General features: G+C 37.6%; 1 protein-coding gene across 6 annotated transcripts in view; it reads right to left on the bottom strand.

Annotated features, from left to right (window-relative positions):
* Nucleotides 1-17365, bottom strand: part of MYO1B (myosin IB) — a 165060-nt gene that overhangs the window by 33516 nt on the left and 114179 nt on the right. For all 6 annotated transcript variants that reach the window (XM_036927988.2, XM_036927985.2, XM_036927991.2 and 3 more), the window contains exons 14-15: nucleotides 9897-10001; nucleotides 3155-3217 (exon numbers count right to left, since the gene is read on the bottom strand). In XM_036927988.2, coding sequence (XP_036783883.2) covers nucleotides 3155-3217; nucleotides 9897-10001 — 168 coding nt within the window. The remainder of the gene's footprint in view (nucleotides 1-3154; nucleotides 3218-9896; nucleotides 10002-17365) is intronic.

The raw sequence follows: 17365 nt of genomic DNA, 5'->3' as shown, positions 1-17365 counted from the left end.
TTATACCTAATTACACCATTGAGCACAATTACCTTAGTCACGAGAAAATTCCGTTCAGTTACAACAAAAGCAGAAAATCAAAACAAAAAACAAAAGGCACAGAAGTCTGCCCCCTTCCAAAGCATCCCAGGTGTGTGTGTGTATGTGGGGTGGCTGGGGGAAGAGTCTGTATCAGCCCCCCTCCCCCGCCCCACCAAACAGGACTTAGGATGTCACCTTAGCCACCTTAGCTCGCTGACTGAAATCCAAATTGTTAGAAAAAGACAAGTTAGACCTCAAAGATTCAAAAACAAATTTAAAAGTCAGAAACTGTGTGACAATAGTCTCTATTACATGTGTTCATAAATCACAAAGCACAGTTTTCTAAGGCCATTATTTCATTCCTAGCTTGAGAAGGAAATGGGCTTCAGATGTTTCCAAATTTTTCATGTATTCAACATATATTTTCTAGGAAAAATGGATGATGTGATTTGGGATGCTACTTTTAACAATCAATGCAATCAAGCTGTGTTTCAAGAATGTTTAGAATAAAATTCTTCCATATAACATTTCAAAATGAATGTTAACATGAGTGAGAATTTGTCTGTTGTGTATACAGACCTGTGATCATATTTATTTCAAGAGCAGTCAGCCCAGTCAGACTGAATCAAAAATCAGGCATCTTCTTTCTACTTTGCTAAGTAAAGGCTGCTGTTCCTTTGATTGCCTCTACAGGCTCGTATTGTCTCCATGCCACAGAGAACAACCAGGGACCATCAACCCCACCCACTGTGACCAGAGTAAAGTCCCCAGTTCCTCTTCCCTTCTCACAAGGCCATGACATCCTCTGACCAGCGTTTATTCACAAAACCTCGTGGGGAAGTGTGGCCTCTCTGGAGTCAAGCTGTGCATAACAGCCCCAGAATAAACATTATTGTTTGGTGATACTGGAAGGAAACATATCCTGTATGTACATAGACTCCTACGTGAAGAAGGAGGTTCTTCAATTATATATGCAAGGGCATTTGGGGCTGATACCATCTAGTTAAATTAAGTGTATTACCACTGTTCTTTTTTTTTTTTCCTTTCTAAAGGGAAATATTTAAAATGCAATGTTATGCTGATGAAGGAAAAGGGGCTAGTCATGACTTCTGAAAGTTAAAGTTCCCATACCAAATTATTTTGCTCACAAAATTTACCAGGAAAAATTTTCAGGATATCTATTAATTTTTTGGATTTTAAACTAGAGTTTTGAATTGCTTACATGGAACATTAATGCTCATATTTCAACACTGTTCAAATTTTTCAAAACAGTTTATTTTTTCTTGAAAAAATGGTAATGCTTCCAAATATTGTTTTTAATGTTCAATTTAATTCAAGATGCAGCTTTCAGGAGTATCTCAAATACTGAGGGAAAAGATATTGGCTAATTAGATCATTTCCAAAAGGTCTTGTTATAGATAAATTGACAGTGATTTGTTAGACATTTAGAGCCTGTGATTCTATTCCACCTACCACTGACAGCTAGAAAGTCTGTAGGACAATAAAGTTTAAGCATTGTTTCAAATTACTGCGTTATCAAGGCCAGAAGTGTTAGTAATCCTAAGCACAAAACAGCCATTTCCAGGTTTTCACACACAGATCAATCTTCCTGAGGTCAATTCATTCATAATAAACTACAAAATACGGTGTAAGAACAAAAATCCTAGATTCAGAAAGGTTACTAAAAATTATCTAATTATTTTTCATACTTTAGGCCTTTTCACATACATACAAAACATACTTGGTCACCTGAAAAAAAGTCCCATGGCCCTTAGCCAACTGCAGAATCATATACACAATATCCTTTGCCTATCATTCTCTGAACCAATGCTAGATCTGTACCTGAGCCACTCTGGGAGTCTTATTTAATTCAGATTCCAAGGTTGACCCTTCATCCTCTTCTATTTTAACTTGAAAAGGATGCTTTTCTTTTGTTGCTTTAAAAATTTTTTTGCCAGCTTTACTGAGATATAATTGACAATGCATAACATTGTGTAAGTTTAAGATGTACAATGTGTTGATTTGCTACACTTATATTTTGCGAAATTATTACTGTCATATGGTTAATTAAAACCTCCATCATGTCACATAATTACTTCTTTTTTCTTACTTTTAAATATATAATACAGTACTGTTAACTACAATCACCACTGCTGTACATTGGAACGCCTAACTTACCCATCTATAACTGGAAGTTCATACCCTTTGACTGACATCTCCCCATTTCTCCTACCCCCAATCCCTGGCAACCACCATTCTAGTCTGTTTCTATGAGTTTGACTCTTTTTATTCTACATTTAAGTGCTATCACACAGTACTTGTCCTTCCTTGTCTGCCTTATTTCACGTAGCATATAGTACCCTCAAGGTCTACCTGTGTTGTCACAAATGGCAGAATTTCCTTCTTTCTCATGGGTAATATTTCATTGTATATACACATCTTTACCCATTCATCATCCACAGATGAACATGGGCATGAAGATACCGTTCAAGATCCTGATTCTGTTTTCTTTAGAAAATACCCAGAAGTGGGAATGATTGGTCACATGGTAGCTCTATTTTTTACTTTTTGAGGAAACTTCACACTGTTTCCTGTAGCAACTGCACCAGTTTATATTCCCACCAACAGTGCGTAAGGGTTCCCTTTTTCTAATCCTTATCAACAATTATATTTTTGATAATAACATATGAATAGTACACTAAGAGTTTACTAGAATTTTGGAAATGAAATGGGGATTTTGATCTGGCAAAAACCTTTTTTCCATGCTTCTTCTGATCAATGCTCAAATTCCCAGGAGCTGAGCATTGGACCTGAGCTCCCAGCACACGAGAAGAATGGTGCACCTCAGGACATGGCAACTGAATGCCAGGAATGGGCTCTGTGATGTGGCAACAGAATGAACATAGGAGGTCCCAGCCAAATACCGAAATGTCCAGCTGTCCATGTATGTGTCCAAGAACTGTGTATGATCTCTTAGGGCTATAATACTGTCTCCAGAACTCTATAGTTCTCTAAAGAAATGTGTTGAAATAGTGAAAATACTAAAGCTTAACATGAAAGGTAGTGAGATCACTCATTAGGTAGTGAATTTTATTACTAAAAAATTCTTTAGAAAATTCTACCTAATACTTACATTTTCTATTAGGTCACAAATGATAGCATTATTGAAGTAGTCAATGTGAGTCCATTCTATGCCCTGAAAAACAAAACAGAACAAAACCAAATTCCGTATGATGATGGCACAATGCTACCAACTATAAAACAGACTTTGCCTGTTCTATTATATTTCACTTCCTCTCCGAATATTTCTTGTGTAAAATTAGACTGCAAATGTCAACTTCCAGTTCCCAAAACTTCCTTTATGCAGCAGTCCACTACTGACATGATATGATTGAAATGAACACCCTTGACCTGTTCTGAGACTGCCTCCCATTCCACTGTCCCAGCTGTGGCAATTTCCCATGCACTTGACTGGCCCTGGGCCAAATATTTACTTAAGTGGCCTTTGGGCCAATATTACTGTGTAGATATTTACAATGCTTATAGGGAAATAAGTCAGAACTTGATCCCAAGAATCTAAGGCCTAGATTTTTCTGTTCTTAACTTGTAATCACAAGGAAAAAACTAATTTTAGAGTCAATCCTATGCTGTAGGGTGGTTAACTATTTCAAATGTAAAAATATCCCAGTGCTAGAACAACATGAGACACAAAAACCTATCCACTGATTCTAACACTAGCCACAGAGCCAAGTCTGTGAGGCCAAATATATAATCATTCTGTATCTGTTTACACTCTGTCCATAAGTATAAACATTTATTTTTATTCCAAGAGGAGGAAATTTAATTCATACAGCAAGCAAGAGATCTTCCTATATACTCTTAGAAGTGTTTTAAACAATCTGCACAAAACTGCTTCAAGTTATAGATCAAAGTTTGGGCATCCTCTTTATGACGAAAAGACAGGAAGAGAATGAATCTCGCTTTTAGGATGTTTACGTTAAGAAAGGTACCAGACAAGTATAAAATGTTTCTAAAATATGATGATCATTCTAAAAGAAAGATGAAATATTTACAATTTAGCTTTTGAGTAGGTGGGTTATTTTACTAAGTTGCTGAGGATTAACAATCATACTAGAAAAGTTATATTAAGAGGCCAAAAAAGAGGATTCGGTGTCCTTAATGACTTAAAACAACACTATAGAAAAATGAAGAAAAATAGGTAGTAGCATTATTAAATTATTAAAGCAAATAAATGGAAAGGAAACAAAAATAAAATAAAATATAGATACAATAAAATAATTCCTCCTGTTTGAAATAAATCTTTTTATACTTGGGAAAACATTCGCTATTTAAAAAATAAAAGGGTGACATTCTCCTTAAAGTTTTCCAAAAAATAGAGGAGGAGGGGATACTCCCAAACTCATTCTATGAAGCTAACATCACCCTAATACCAAAACCAGGCAAAGACACCACCAAAAAAGAAAACTACAGACCAATATCCCTGATGAACGTAGATGCAAAAATACTCAACAAAATACTAGCAAACCGAATTCAAAAATACATCAAAAGGATCATACACCGTGACCAAGTGGGATTCATCCCAGGGATGCAAGGATGGTACAACATTCGAAAGTCCATCAACATCATCCACCACATCAACAAAAAGAAGGACAAAAACCACATGATCATCTCCATAGATGCTGAAAAAGCATTTGACAAAGTTCAGCATCCATTCATGTTAAAAACTCTCAGCAAAATGGGAATAGAGGGCAAGTACCTCAACGTAATAAAGGCCATCTATGATAAACCCACAGCCAACATTATATTGAACAGCGAGAAGCTGAAAGCATTTCCTCTGAGATCGGGAACTAGACAGGGATGCCCACTCTCTCCACTGTTATTTAACATAGTACTGGAGGTCCTAGCCACGGCAATCAGACAAAATAAAGAAATACAAGGAATCCAGATTGGTAAAGAAGAAGTTAAACTGTCACTATTTGCAGATGACATGATACTGTACATAAAAAACCCTAAAGACTCCACCCCAAAACTACTAGAACTGATATCGGAATACAGCAAAGTTGCAGGATACAAAATCAACACACAGAAATCTGTGGCTTTCCTATATACTAACAATGAACCAACAGAAAGAGAAATCAGGAAAACAACTCCATTCACAATTGCATCAAAAAAAATAAAATACCTAGGAATAAACCTAACCAAAGAAGTGAAAGACTTATACTCTGAAAACTACAAGTCACTCTTAAGAGAAATTAAAGGGGACACTAACAGATGGAAACTCATCCCATGCTTGTGGCTAGGAAGAATTAATATCGTCAAAATGGCCATCCTGCCCAAAGCAATATACAGATTTGATGCAATCCCTATGAAACTACCCCCAACATTCTTCAATGAACTGGAACAAATAATTCAAAAATCCATATGGAAACACCAAAGACCCCGAATAGCCAAAGCAATCCTGAGAAAGAAGAATAAAGTAGGGGGGATCTCACTCCCCAACTTCAAGCTCTACTATAAAGCCATAGTAATCAAGACAATTTGGTACTGGCACAAGAGCAGAGCCACAGACCAATGGAACAGACTAGAGAATCCAGACATTAACCCAGACATATATGGTCAATTAATATTTGATAAAGGAGCCATGGACATACAATGGCGAAATGACAGTCTCTTCAACAGGTGGTGCTGGCAAAACTGGACAGCTACATGTAGGAGAATGAAACTGGACCATTGTCTAACCCCATATACAAAAGTAAACTCAAAATGGATCAAAGACCTGAATGTAAGCCATGAAACCATTAAACTCTTGGAAGAAAACATAGGCACAAACCTCTTAGACATAAACATGAGTGACCTCTTCTTGAACATATCTCCCGGAGCAAGGAAAACAACAGCAAAAATGAGTAAGTGGGACTATATTAAGCTGAAAAGCTTCTGTACGGCAAAAGACACCATCAATAGAACAAAAAGGATCCCTACAGTATGGGAGAATATATTTGAAAATGACACATCCGATAAAGGCTTGACGTCCAGAATATATAAGGAGCTCACACGCCTCAACAAACAAAAAACAAATAACCCAATTAAAAAATGGGCAGAGGAACTGAACAGACAGTTCTCCAAAAAAGAAATACAGATGGCCAACAGACACATGAAAAGATGCTCCACATCGCTAATTATCAGAGAAATGCAAATTAAAACTACAATGAGGTATCACCTCACACCAGTAAGGATGGCTGCCATCCAAAAGACAAACAACAAATGTTGGCGAGGCTGTGGAGAAAGGGGAACCCTCCTACACTGCTGGTGGGAATGTAAACTAGTTCAACCATTGTGGAAAGCAGTATGGAGGTATATCAAAATGCTCAAAACAGACTTACCATTTGACCCAGGAATTGCACTCCTAGGAATTTACCCTAAAAACACAGCAATCAAGTTTGAGAAAGACAGATGCACCCCTATGTTTATCGCAGCACTATTTACAATAGCCAAGAATTGGAAGCAACCTAAATGTCCATCAATAGATGAATGGATAAAGAAGATGTGGTACATATACACAATGGAATACTACTCAGCCATAAGAAAAGGGCAAATCCAACCATTTGCAGCACATGGATGGAGCTGGAGGGTATTATGCTCAGTGAAACAAGCCAAGCGGAGAAAGAGAAATACCAAATGATTTCACTTATCTGTGGAATATAAGAACAAAGGAAAAACTGAAGGAACAAAACAGCACCAGAATCACAGAACTCAAGAATGGACTAACAGGTACCAAAGGGAAAGGGACTGGGGAGGATGGGTGGGTAGGGAGGGATAAGGGGGGGAGAAGTAGGGGGGTATTAAGATTAACATACATGGGGGGGTAGGAGAAAAGGGAGGGCTGTACAACACAGAGAAGGCAAGTAGTGATTCTACAACATTTTGCTATGCTGATGGACAGTGACTGTAAAGGGGCTTATAGGGGAGACCTGGTATAGGGGAGAGCCTAGTAAACATAATATTCGTCATGTAAGTGTAGATTAGTGATACCAAAACCAAAGCAAAAAAAAAAAAAAAAAAAAGGGCAGTTCCTGTGTGGTAACCTCCAACGAGTTCTACACAAGGGTATAAAGGGCATATAAAAGTGTAGGCAAAGGGTCTGTTTGTGTTTATACAGAGGATCAAAGCCTAATTGGGCTACCCCGAAAATGAACTAAGATACGATATGAAAAAGAACTTCCAACATCTGCACTCTCTGGAAGACTCATGCCAGAAGATGATCATCAAAAAACCCCAACAAAGATCCACGCACTGCTACAGCTGTAGATGCACTCATCCCACCAGTTCCTGGACTTGCCATGGGAATGAGGAAGGAGATATCTAAGCTGGCCTGTGCATACAGTAAAACAACAAATTTGACTGGATCTATACTGTTGGAACTCAACCAAGAATTTGGAGAAGTGCAAATTGTAGCGCTCCTAACTCTTACAACTACAGACTATTTACTGTTAAAAGAACATATGGCATGTGAACAGTCCCCAGGAATGGGTTGTTTTAATTTGTCTGATTTCTCTCAGACTGTTCAAGTTCAGTTGGACAATATCCACCATATCATAGATAAGTTTTCACAAATGCCTAAGGTGCCTAACTGGTTTTCTTGGTTTCACTGGAGATGGCTGGTAATTACAGGTATGCTTTGGTTATGTAACTATACTCCTATTATGTTAATGTGTGTGCGCAATTTAAGTAGTAGCTTAAAACCTATTCATGCTGAAGTATTCTACAAGAAGATATGTCAAAGAAATAATCAATCTTCCCATGTTTTCTTCCGCCTGCTACTTCTATAGCTTTTCTTCTTCCTTCCTAATTACAACCCTGAAATAGAATTCATGCCTCATATCAAATTTACCGAGTATCACCATTCTTCCAAGTGGTAAAGATTCCTCAAGACAAATGCTGGGCATAGAAGCCACAGGGCATAAATATGCAAAGAAGTAAAAAGCTAACCTTTTCAAACAATAAGGCTTCCCTCTCACTTACCAACTTCACATTTCCCTGTATGGCCCCGGAAGATGACTGGTTAGCCAGAGACGGGTAAGATTCCTCAAGGGAGGAACAACCTAAGACAGGCACAGTCGCAGGGGGGCCATCAGGTGAGAAATTGGGGATCAACAGAGGTGAGGCTTAGAACCTCACCCCACCATTCTGAGAGCAATCTTCTGCATATGTGGATGTTTTATTGCCCTGGTCTAGCTTGGATTAACACATAGTCTACAGGCACACACCTGATCATCTACATTTGCTCTCTTACAACACTAAACTATGTTTTCTACCTTTATCTTGTATCTACCTACCACTTCAGCATTTTATTAAAAATAATAATAATAAAGAGAGAAATGTGGTAGCCACATATAAATCAAGTATAAAAACCAAATGAGTATTCATATTTGAACTGACTGTTTAGAGTTCATAATGCATGAGCAAAACCGAAAGTTTCTGTGATGACTGCCCTTGTACTGTTCACCATGTAACTTATTCATTATGTAAGAATTTGTTCTACATGTAAGAACTTGTTTGTTATGCCTCAGAAGATTGGAGACTGACGAAAATTAGGCTTGGGGTGGATTAATGATTGTGCATTGAGCATTGACTCCCCTATACAGAATTTTATTGTCGTTAACAACCATTTGATCAATAAATATGAGAGATGCCCTCACAAAAAAAAAAAAAAAAAAAAAAGTTCAGACTTCCAATGGTAAAATAAATAAGTAACCGGGATGTAATGTATAGCATAAGGAATATAGTCAAGATATTGTAACAGCTTGGTAGGGTGATAGCTGGAACCTAGAATTATGTATATAAATGTTCTACCACTGTGTTGTACACTTGAAACTAATGTAATGTAATACTGTGCGTCAACTACCCTTCAATAAAAAATAATTATTTAAAAAAAAAAAAAAAAACGTTAAAAAAAAATAATAATAAAAAATAAAAGGGTGAAACCAAATGTGTGTTTTACAATTAAGGATGGAAAGACCTTGTAAATATTACTTCTGACTATTTTAAAGTTAAATTGAAACAATCTACATACAGCACTAGTATAATACCTCACATATAGTAAGCACTTAACAAATGCTACCTGTTTTATTATAAAATTTTAGAAAATTGATGCTTTTTAAACTGAACAGCCTCAAAATTTTTCCAAATTTAAATACCATGCCATTGCCTTTTTTGGTATACAAGTCTCTTAGGTTTTGGTCAATGTATAGTATCTCATTGCTACCACCCCCAATGGGCCTCCAAAGTCCCTCACCTGCTGCCCCTCTGCAGCCATGTGCTCACAGCTCCTATCCCCTGACAATGACTGGCTATTCTCTGCATCTATCACTTTAGCTTTTCTAGAAAAACAAATGCATCATACAGTATATGGCCTTTTGAATGTGGCTTCTCTCAGTGAGCACAATGCACTTGAGATTCCTTCCTGTTCCTGTGTTTATCGATTGTTTGTTCTTTCTTATTGCTGACTACTATTGCCCTTGTACGGATGGACCACCGTTGCTTGCTCATTCATATCAGGCTATTTTCTGAACACACTATTATTTCACATCATTGCACTGGAATCCAATGAGGCTCCAGTCACTTAACTGTTATTACCAAGCACCTAGTATGTGCTGGGCATTGTTCTGAGCACTAGCAACAGAGCAGCAAAGAAAATCCCAGTTAGCTTACATGTCATTCCAAACAAATTTTAAAACACACAATATGGTCAAGCTTAGATAAATCTGATTTTAGGGTCCTGTTCACGCAGTCTTCTGAATTCAGAATTTGCAGTATGAGTGAAAAAGGAACATTTAAAAAATATAGTTCAACATTACCTCCCGTATATACTCCTCCTGCTCTTCTTTAAGAGTAAGTTCAATGAAGATTTGTTGTAGCTTTTCATTACAATAATTAATAATGAACTGCTCAAAGCTGTTGTCCTGTGTGGAGAAAAATGAAGACAGCGTTATAAACCATGTCATTAGCTTCCCCACAGCCATGACACACTGACATCTCAATCCACGAGGAACATCACACACTGTCTCGCGGATTGAACTGCAGCCCAGCACACAGCTCCCGGGACAGAGGCTGGCACAGCAGGGACTCGAGCAATGATTCACAAGTCAAGTGACTGAATACAGTATACTCAAGTTATGTAGCATTTGAAGGATGAACAGAGAAGCACCCCACAAGTGATTTAAAAAAAAGTAATTTTCCCCTGAAGGATCAAGAAAAAAACAAAAACAAAAACAGTGAGATTTACAATGTTTGTCACCACGTTTTCAACCTTCCATTCTCTCGTAAAACTCTGCAGCTCAAAAAAGTCTTCCTAATCTGATCTCTTCTTATTCCCCTAGTCAGGGTTAGACCCCCTCATTCTGACTCTTACATGACAGTACCTTTTAAAATGTATGCTGTGTGTACATGTATCTGTAAATACGTGTACACACGCATTGATTAGCTTCATATTTACCTGTCTCACTAGACTGTACATTCCCTTAGGGCCAGGGCTGACTATATGTGTCTCATCTTCACCAGTGTAAGCCCATGCCTTGCACAGTTCCCTGTGCCTAGCAAGTAAATGACATGTGTTTCAGGAGTGACTGACTGACTGAAGCACCTGCAAAATAGAGACCCAAGGAAATCCGCACATCCAAATCACATCTGCTAGCAACAGTCTTTATCTTCTCAGAGGTCACATGTTTATCGCTCATGATTCTCAGCGGTTTCTCCCTCATATTATAGTTATCACCTATGAACTCTGATGGAAATCCATGCCTAAAATATTTCCAAACAATCTGTAGGGCTTAATGTCCTGCTGTTAACCTGCCTTCTCCCACCAAGGGGGCCAGTCCCTGCCCAGTGAGCTATGAAGGTCCACGAGGAACGACGGCGGAACTGAAGCTTGCCGCTCCCTGTGAATACACAGAGCACTGGCCTTCAAATCTCTCTGTAAATGACAAAAGCACAAAAGCCAGGGTTCTCCGAAAGTTGATCTTTCAAAATTAATTCTGGCTCTAACCAGGACAAATTTTTAAATATTTATGATGCAGCATCTGACCACATTCTTTCCAGCTAAGGATTTCTAATTACCAGGGATGACTGAACTCTAAGCAATAAATGATACATATATTCTCATCTTTTAATGTTAAATGTAATCAAAGATAAATGAAGGTTCTTCCTAAAGGGCATACACATTCATTTTCAATGCTTTCAACAAATACAATCTGAGACACAAGGGCACCCCCAGCCTCCATTCCTACATAAAGCTTTAAAAATCATGTGCTCTAATCCTCAGAGCTTAACAATTTTGATTAGAAGCTGAAGTCGATCTGATATAGAGGCCTTATGATTAAAATAATCAGTACAAGGCCATTTTTTTATGAGAAACCCTGGGTTTCTTGGTTTGGCAAAATATACCTTTATATAATCTACTACCCAAAATTTAAAACTTACAAATAAAATTGAAATTTTAAAAGTTTATAAGAGCAGATCTTTGATTTTTTTAAAAACAAATCCATAGAGTGAATCCTTTCTGTTACTTAACAGAATCTGTGCCCATGGAGCTATTTAAACAAAATTATGCTACTTCTTCAAAAGGCAACTAACTAATGAGAAGGAAGGAGAGAGTGTTCTGTGGCCATGAACAGCTTCAAGTACTCTTCTAGAACAGGACTACGTACGACATACACACAAGCAGATTAGGAAACAGAGAGCAAAGCTTCACAGTTAAAATACAATTTAATGACTAGGAGCTATATTAAATTCCCTAATTTTTAAAAATTCTTAGATGAATTCTCTATTTCAAACCCACACACAGTTATCAATGGCCATTTACTGCAAAATTCACACTTTGGAGAAGGTCTTAACACAAGAGCATGCAACAGACCGTCACTGCAAACAGTTCATACTTACTGCATTCTGGTGCAAAAAGGGACAGATTACACAAAATGCAGTCAGTTCTTAACTTGCAGTAAACTTCTAGAAGTAAACACTTATTGACAGTTGTTCACTGGGTGCAAATGACAAACTTTACCATTCAGGCTATATTTCTGATTGGCATAAAACTTTAGATCAAGACAGGTGTCCAAACAATTAAAAGACAGGACCATAATACCTCCATGTGGTACCTGAATTGTGGTTCTGCTAGGTAAGAGCTAATCAGGATAAAAAAAGTTTGGCAGCAATGATGTACCACATAACTTGCTTGAAGTCCTAAGTCTTTAGAATCTAATATTTTTCATTCTAAATTATCATTAAAAATAAAATGTGTATGATATATCCACCCAAAGACTTGGATACAGAGGTAGTTGGTAGGTCATGGAAAGAGTGAAGATATCCAGCAAGATCCAGAAGCACCTCCCTTTTCCCACCAGTGACCTAGCCCTGTGCTGTTCGTGCTGTGTTTCCCCTTCAAGCACAAACAGTGTGGTAAGGAGAGTGTTCTGGAGACAGCCTAAGAACAAAAACTCCTATCTCATCCTGCTGCTGCAACAACAAAAACAGAAACAGAATTACACAATCATCAAGGCAGAAACCAGCTTACTTCTCAACAGAAATATATCAGCATCCCTTGTAAACATAACTCCCCAGCCTCCAAAACATGTCATGAATTGCCCAAGCAACAATTATTGCCAAAAATGAAATCAATCACATTTCTTATGATCAAAGTTTAAGTTCTTGACATTGTCCAAATCTGGGGGGAAATGGGACTTTACAAATCATTAAAAATAACTTGAAAATATTTGTAATTTGCAGAAAACTAAGGGACAGACTAATAAGAGTTCGTATAGCAGCAACTTGTACAGTTTCAATGCGTTTCTATACTTACACATGCAAAACCCAGTATCACTGGGTTTTCCACTTTGTCTCTCTCCCTTTCTCCCTTTCCAAAATAGCTAAACTGGGTCTAGGAGCCATCACAAGAATATGAAGGCACCAAAGCAAATTGATATTTGGATACTTTTTCTGGTTTGTCAAGGACTGTGTGGGTGACCAGCAACCTCTGAACCTGGCACCATCTTCCACGTGTCAGTCTCATGAATCAAAGTGTCCAAAGGAGGAAGGGGCAGAAGCTTGCTCCCATGAATGCCTCGTCACCTCTCTCTCCTGTTTTCTATCCAAGCTCCATGCATGGAATTTTTCTCCACCATCTAACCTACATTTACTGCTAGAGACTCAGGGATAAAACTAAAACTTTTGGGAACACCTTCCAACAATTACATCCAGAATTTTCCAACGTACAGTCTTCTTAAATGAAGTTCAGAACCACCCAGCCCCACTGGATTGCTCTAGAAGACACAGGTAAACAGCAAGGTGTCTGGTTCTCTACTGTTTTACATTGTATTTATCAAGGGTAGGCTGGGGTACTGAGCACTTACTAGATTTAGAAATATATAACATATCAAAAATTTAAACTCCAGGGCTCCTTTCAAGAAATCTAGAGTTTGGCCTCACCTTTCAACATTGAAGAAATAGAAAATAATATGACCCATAGAGTTCATTCTTATTATACTCATAAGTACTCATCATGAACTTCCTGTTGAGGATGATTTTTGAAAGATGGATAAAAAAATACCGGCCTATTCCTATATTTGTATATATTCTCTCAATAGAGGAGCTAATGATATCTTACACTCTTTAAGACAGATATTTAAACCTTGTACTCTTTAAAAAACATACAGCATTCTTCAGGTGTACATTCAAACATAGTAAATTTTTTAAGAAAAACAGCATTACAGTGTTCTTCTTAAGTATTTTAAAACAGGGTTTGATTTAAAAAGTTAAAGCAATGTACTAATGTACATATACATATTATGAACCATATTCATTTCCACCATTTTCATTCTAAAATGCACTTTAAATTGTCTCCTTCCTCTTCAATTATAAGTTCTCTAGCACATGAAAAACAAAATTAAAGGCAAAAACACTGTAACAGAAGGTGTTGCCTATAACCAGAATCAATTTTATTTTAAAAACAATTTTAGAAAACACATCCTATAATCATGAGACAGACTTACAGGCTACCCTGACTCTTGCCCAGCTAGTAGATTGTTTTATTTGGAACAATCAGTGCATCTATCCTATCATCATATCCTTCTGTATATGGGACACTTACAATGAGGTGCATAAGGGCGAGATGCATGAAGAGTGATTCAAAATAAATAACACTTTGCTTCTCTGAAACTACCTGAACTGTACGGAAATTGAGAGATTCAGCCAGTACCATTCTGCTTTGGTGTACAGGACACGAATAATTAATAGACTTTCTCGGGAAGCTGCCAATTTTAGTACTATCAAGATAAGCACATATAAAAAAGCTGAATCAATTTAGATGGCTCAACTTAGTTTTGAATCTCATTTCATTTTTTTTAAGGACTAGCATTTGTTACTTTATGGTGAGGCAATGAATATTTCTCAGAGATCAAAGGCCATGCTTTCAGTCATAAGAACGACCAAACTTAATTGTGTGGAACTGTAGGGTTTGGATTATAATTTTCTTTCCTTGCAAAACTGGACTTCTGTTTTACCAGGATTTACAGCGAGTTTTTTTCCACTATGAATTTTAATTCACTTCACCTTATTTTTTGGTACCAATGTTTCACTAATCGGTTTTCCAAACCGTCATCAGATCACACGCAGCCAGCAAGACAGAGCTATTCACCCAGCTGGCACTGGAATGTTTTACAGTCAGATCCATGTGTCATCATCCCATGCTTAATGCCCCAACTCCCCTCTTCCGTTTAGAGACTGACCAAAATGAATGAAAGATTTCCACCAGCTCAGCTGAAAACCGTTTTCATGGGAACTGTTAGTGGCGGTCATGAGGCAGAATTAGAAATGTTAAAAAAAATGTTGTTTCTGGCTCTTTACTGTCCAATTTTTAAAGAGATGCCCAGGGCATTTTAAAAGGTAGAACCCTTAATTCCAGCAGGCATTGCCCTGGATTCTGAACACTTCCTCCTAAATCAGAGCCTGACTCCCTGTCCCTGCCTTGTGGTACTGTATGTCCTTAATTATGTGGTTCCTTAGTGCTCAGCACTATGGGCTTCTAATGTTTCCACGGGTTTAGTTCTGCTGAGAATCCAGGACATGTAGGATGGCATCAGGGGGTGTGTACATGAATACATTAAAAGAAAAAAAATCTTTCTAATTCTGTATCAAAGAGCAGGGAAAAGTATCTAAAAGTGCCCAACCAAATCTATTCTGACTTCCCTCAAATAAATCTAATGATTAAATAAATAAACTGATTATTAAAAATCAAAATGTTTGGAAGGTTAATCTGAGAAGGGTTAGACAGAAAAAAGGAGAGAACAATTATAATGGAAAAAAATTCTAATTCTCTCAAGGAACTAGAAAAAAAAAATCAAAGTAGTTCTCAGATTCAAAAAGACATATGCACCCCTATATTTATTGCAGCACTATTTACAATAACCAAGATATGGAAGCAACCTAAGTGTCCATCAGTAGATGAATGGATAAAGAAGATGTGGTACACATACACAATGGAATACTATCCAGCCATAAGAAAGAAACAAATCCTACCATTTGCAACAACATGGATGGAGCTAAAGGGTATTATGCTCAGTGAAATACGCCAGGCAGAGAAAGACAAGTACCAAATGATTTCCCTCATTTGTGAAGTATAACAACAAAGCAAAACTGAAGGAACAAAACAGCAGCAGACTCACAGACTCCAAGAAGGGACTAGTGGTTACCAAAGGGAAGGGGTGTGGGAGGGTGGTTGGGGAGGGAGGGAAAAGGGGATTGAGGGGTATTATGATTAGTACACACGGTATGGGGGGGATCATGGGGAAGACAGTGTAGCACAGAGAAGACAAGCAGCAACTCTGTGGCATCTTACTTCACTGATGGACAGTGACTGCAATGGGGTATGGTGGGGGGACTTGATAATATAGGTGAATGTAGTAACCACAGTGTTTTTCATATGAAACCTTTATAAGAGTATATATAAAAAATTGTATAAAAAAATAAAAGTATTTACTGCACAGAGAAGGAAAATTAATTTCTAATGATTTTATGGCCAACATAAGATCTTCTATAGACATGACTGGGTGGATTAGACCTTGGATGAAAATTCTGTTTAAAAGAAGTAAAAATGTAGCCTATTTGGTTTTAGTTATACTATACATACACAGATTAGGTTGAGGTGAGATGAACCATAAGTGAGGCTGGATTTTTTACATGGGCATTTATTTCATGCAGAAGTCAAACAGCAAGGACATGACTATGGTTGGAGTTTACTCTGGAGATTTCTGTCTATTAGAGAAGTTGGTTTCAACTTCAACTACATACTGGAATCACCTGGGAACTTTAGAAATCCTGCTGGTGGGGCCCCACACCTAGAGATCCTGATTTATTGATCTGGGGTGCAACCTGGACATCTGAATATTCAAAAGCTCCCTAAGTGATTTCAACATGCAACTACATTTGAGAACTACGGAACTGGAGCATTTCTCTGAAGAAAAGAACAAGAGCATTCTCATAACCTAAATAAAGTCCATGGTTGTAAAAGTGTTGAGAAAAATGATGATACAACTTGCAGAAATAAGGCACATTCAGAAAGATGGACTTGGAGAGAAACTTGAATTAGCAGCAAGTAAAAAATATTCCTTAACTGCTAAAGGGTATTTCCCCCAGTGCCTATTACAGGATGTTTCCATCCAGAACATCCAACTTTTGTTCTGATTAGGTCTGTAGCAAACACTTAAACATACTAATCTAGTTTCCTGATTAGACCTTCCAACCAGATAGGATGTGTCCTCAGCCAGCAATAGACCTTCGATCTTAGGGCCAAGACCTAAGCTCCATGCAAGCAAAGGGTGTTTCTGTCTTGTTTATCACAGGAATCTGACTCAAATGAGGACTTGAGAAATGAGTCCCTCACTTATCCATGGTCAAATTGCTCATGAGGTATGATGCAGTTCTCTGAGTCCGGTAGGGGTCTTTTCTCCCATGGCCATTTGGACCTTAGCCAAGTCAAGTAATGTTCCATCATAATACCATTATCTTATGAAAAATAGTTTCCATGTATTGTGACATGTCATTAAGCACCTGCCCACTGGCTTAAGGACCAATACATCTTTTTCTGGAAAACTAAAAATAACATAAAATCGGAAAAATAACATATTTCAGAAATATCATTGAATATATTTTTTCTTCTAACTTACTAGTGAATCTTTGCTCTTGCCCTATTCATGAAACCATCTAAATATAGATCAGCGATGTGTCAGGTAAGAAATCTTTTTCCTTGCCTACTGTAAAGAATGACTTTGACACGCTG

This window comes from Manis pentadactyla, chromosome 6 (assembly GCF_030020395.1).
Source record: "Manis pentadactyla isolate mManPen7 chromosome 6, mManPen7.hap1, whole genome shotgun sequence".
NCBI classification, from domain to species: domain Eukaryota; kingdom Metazoa; phylum Chordata; class Mammalia; order Pholidota; family Manidae; genus Manis; species Manis pentadactyla.
Note: the sequence above shows the minus strand (reverse complement) of the source record. Positions and strands in the feature narration are given on the sequence as shown.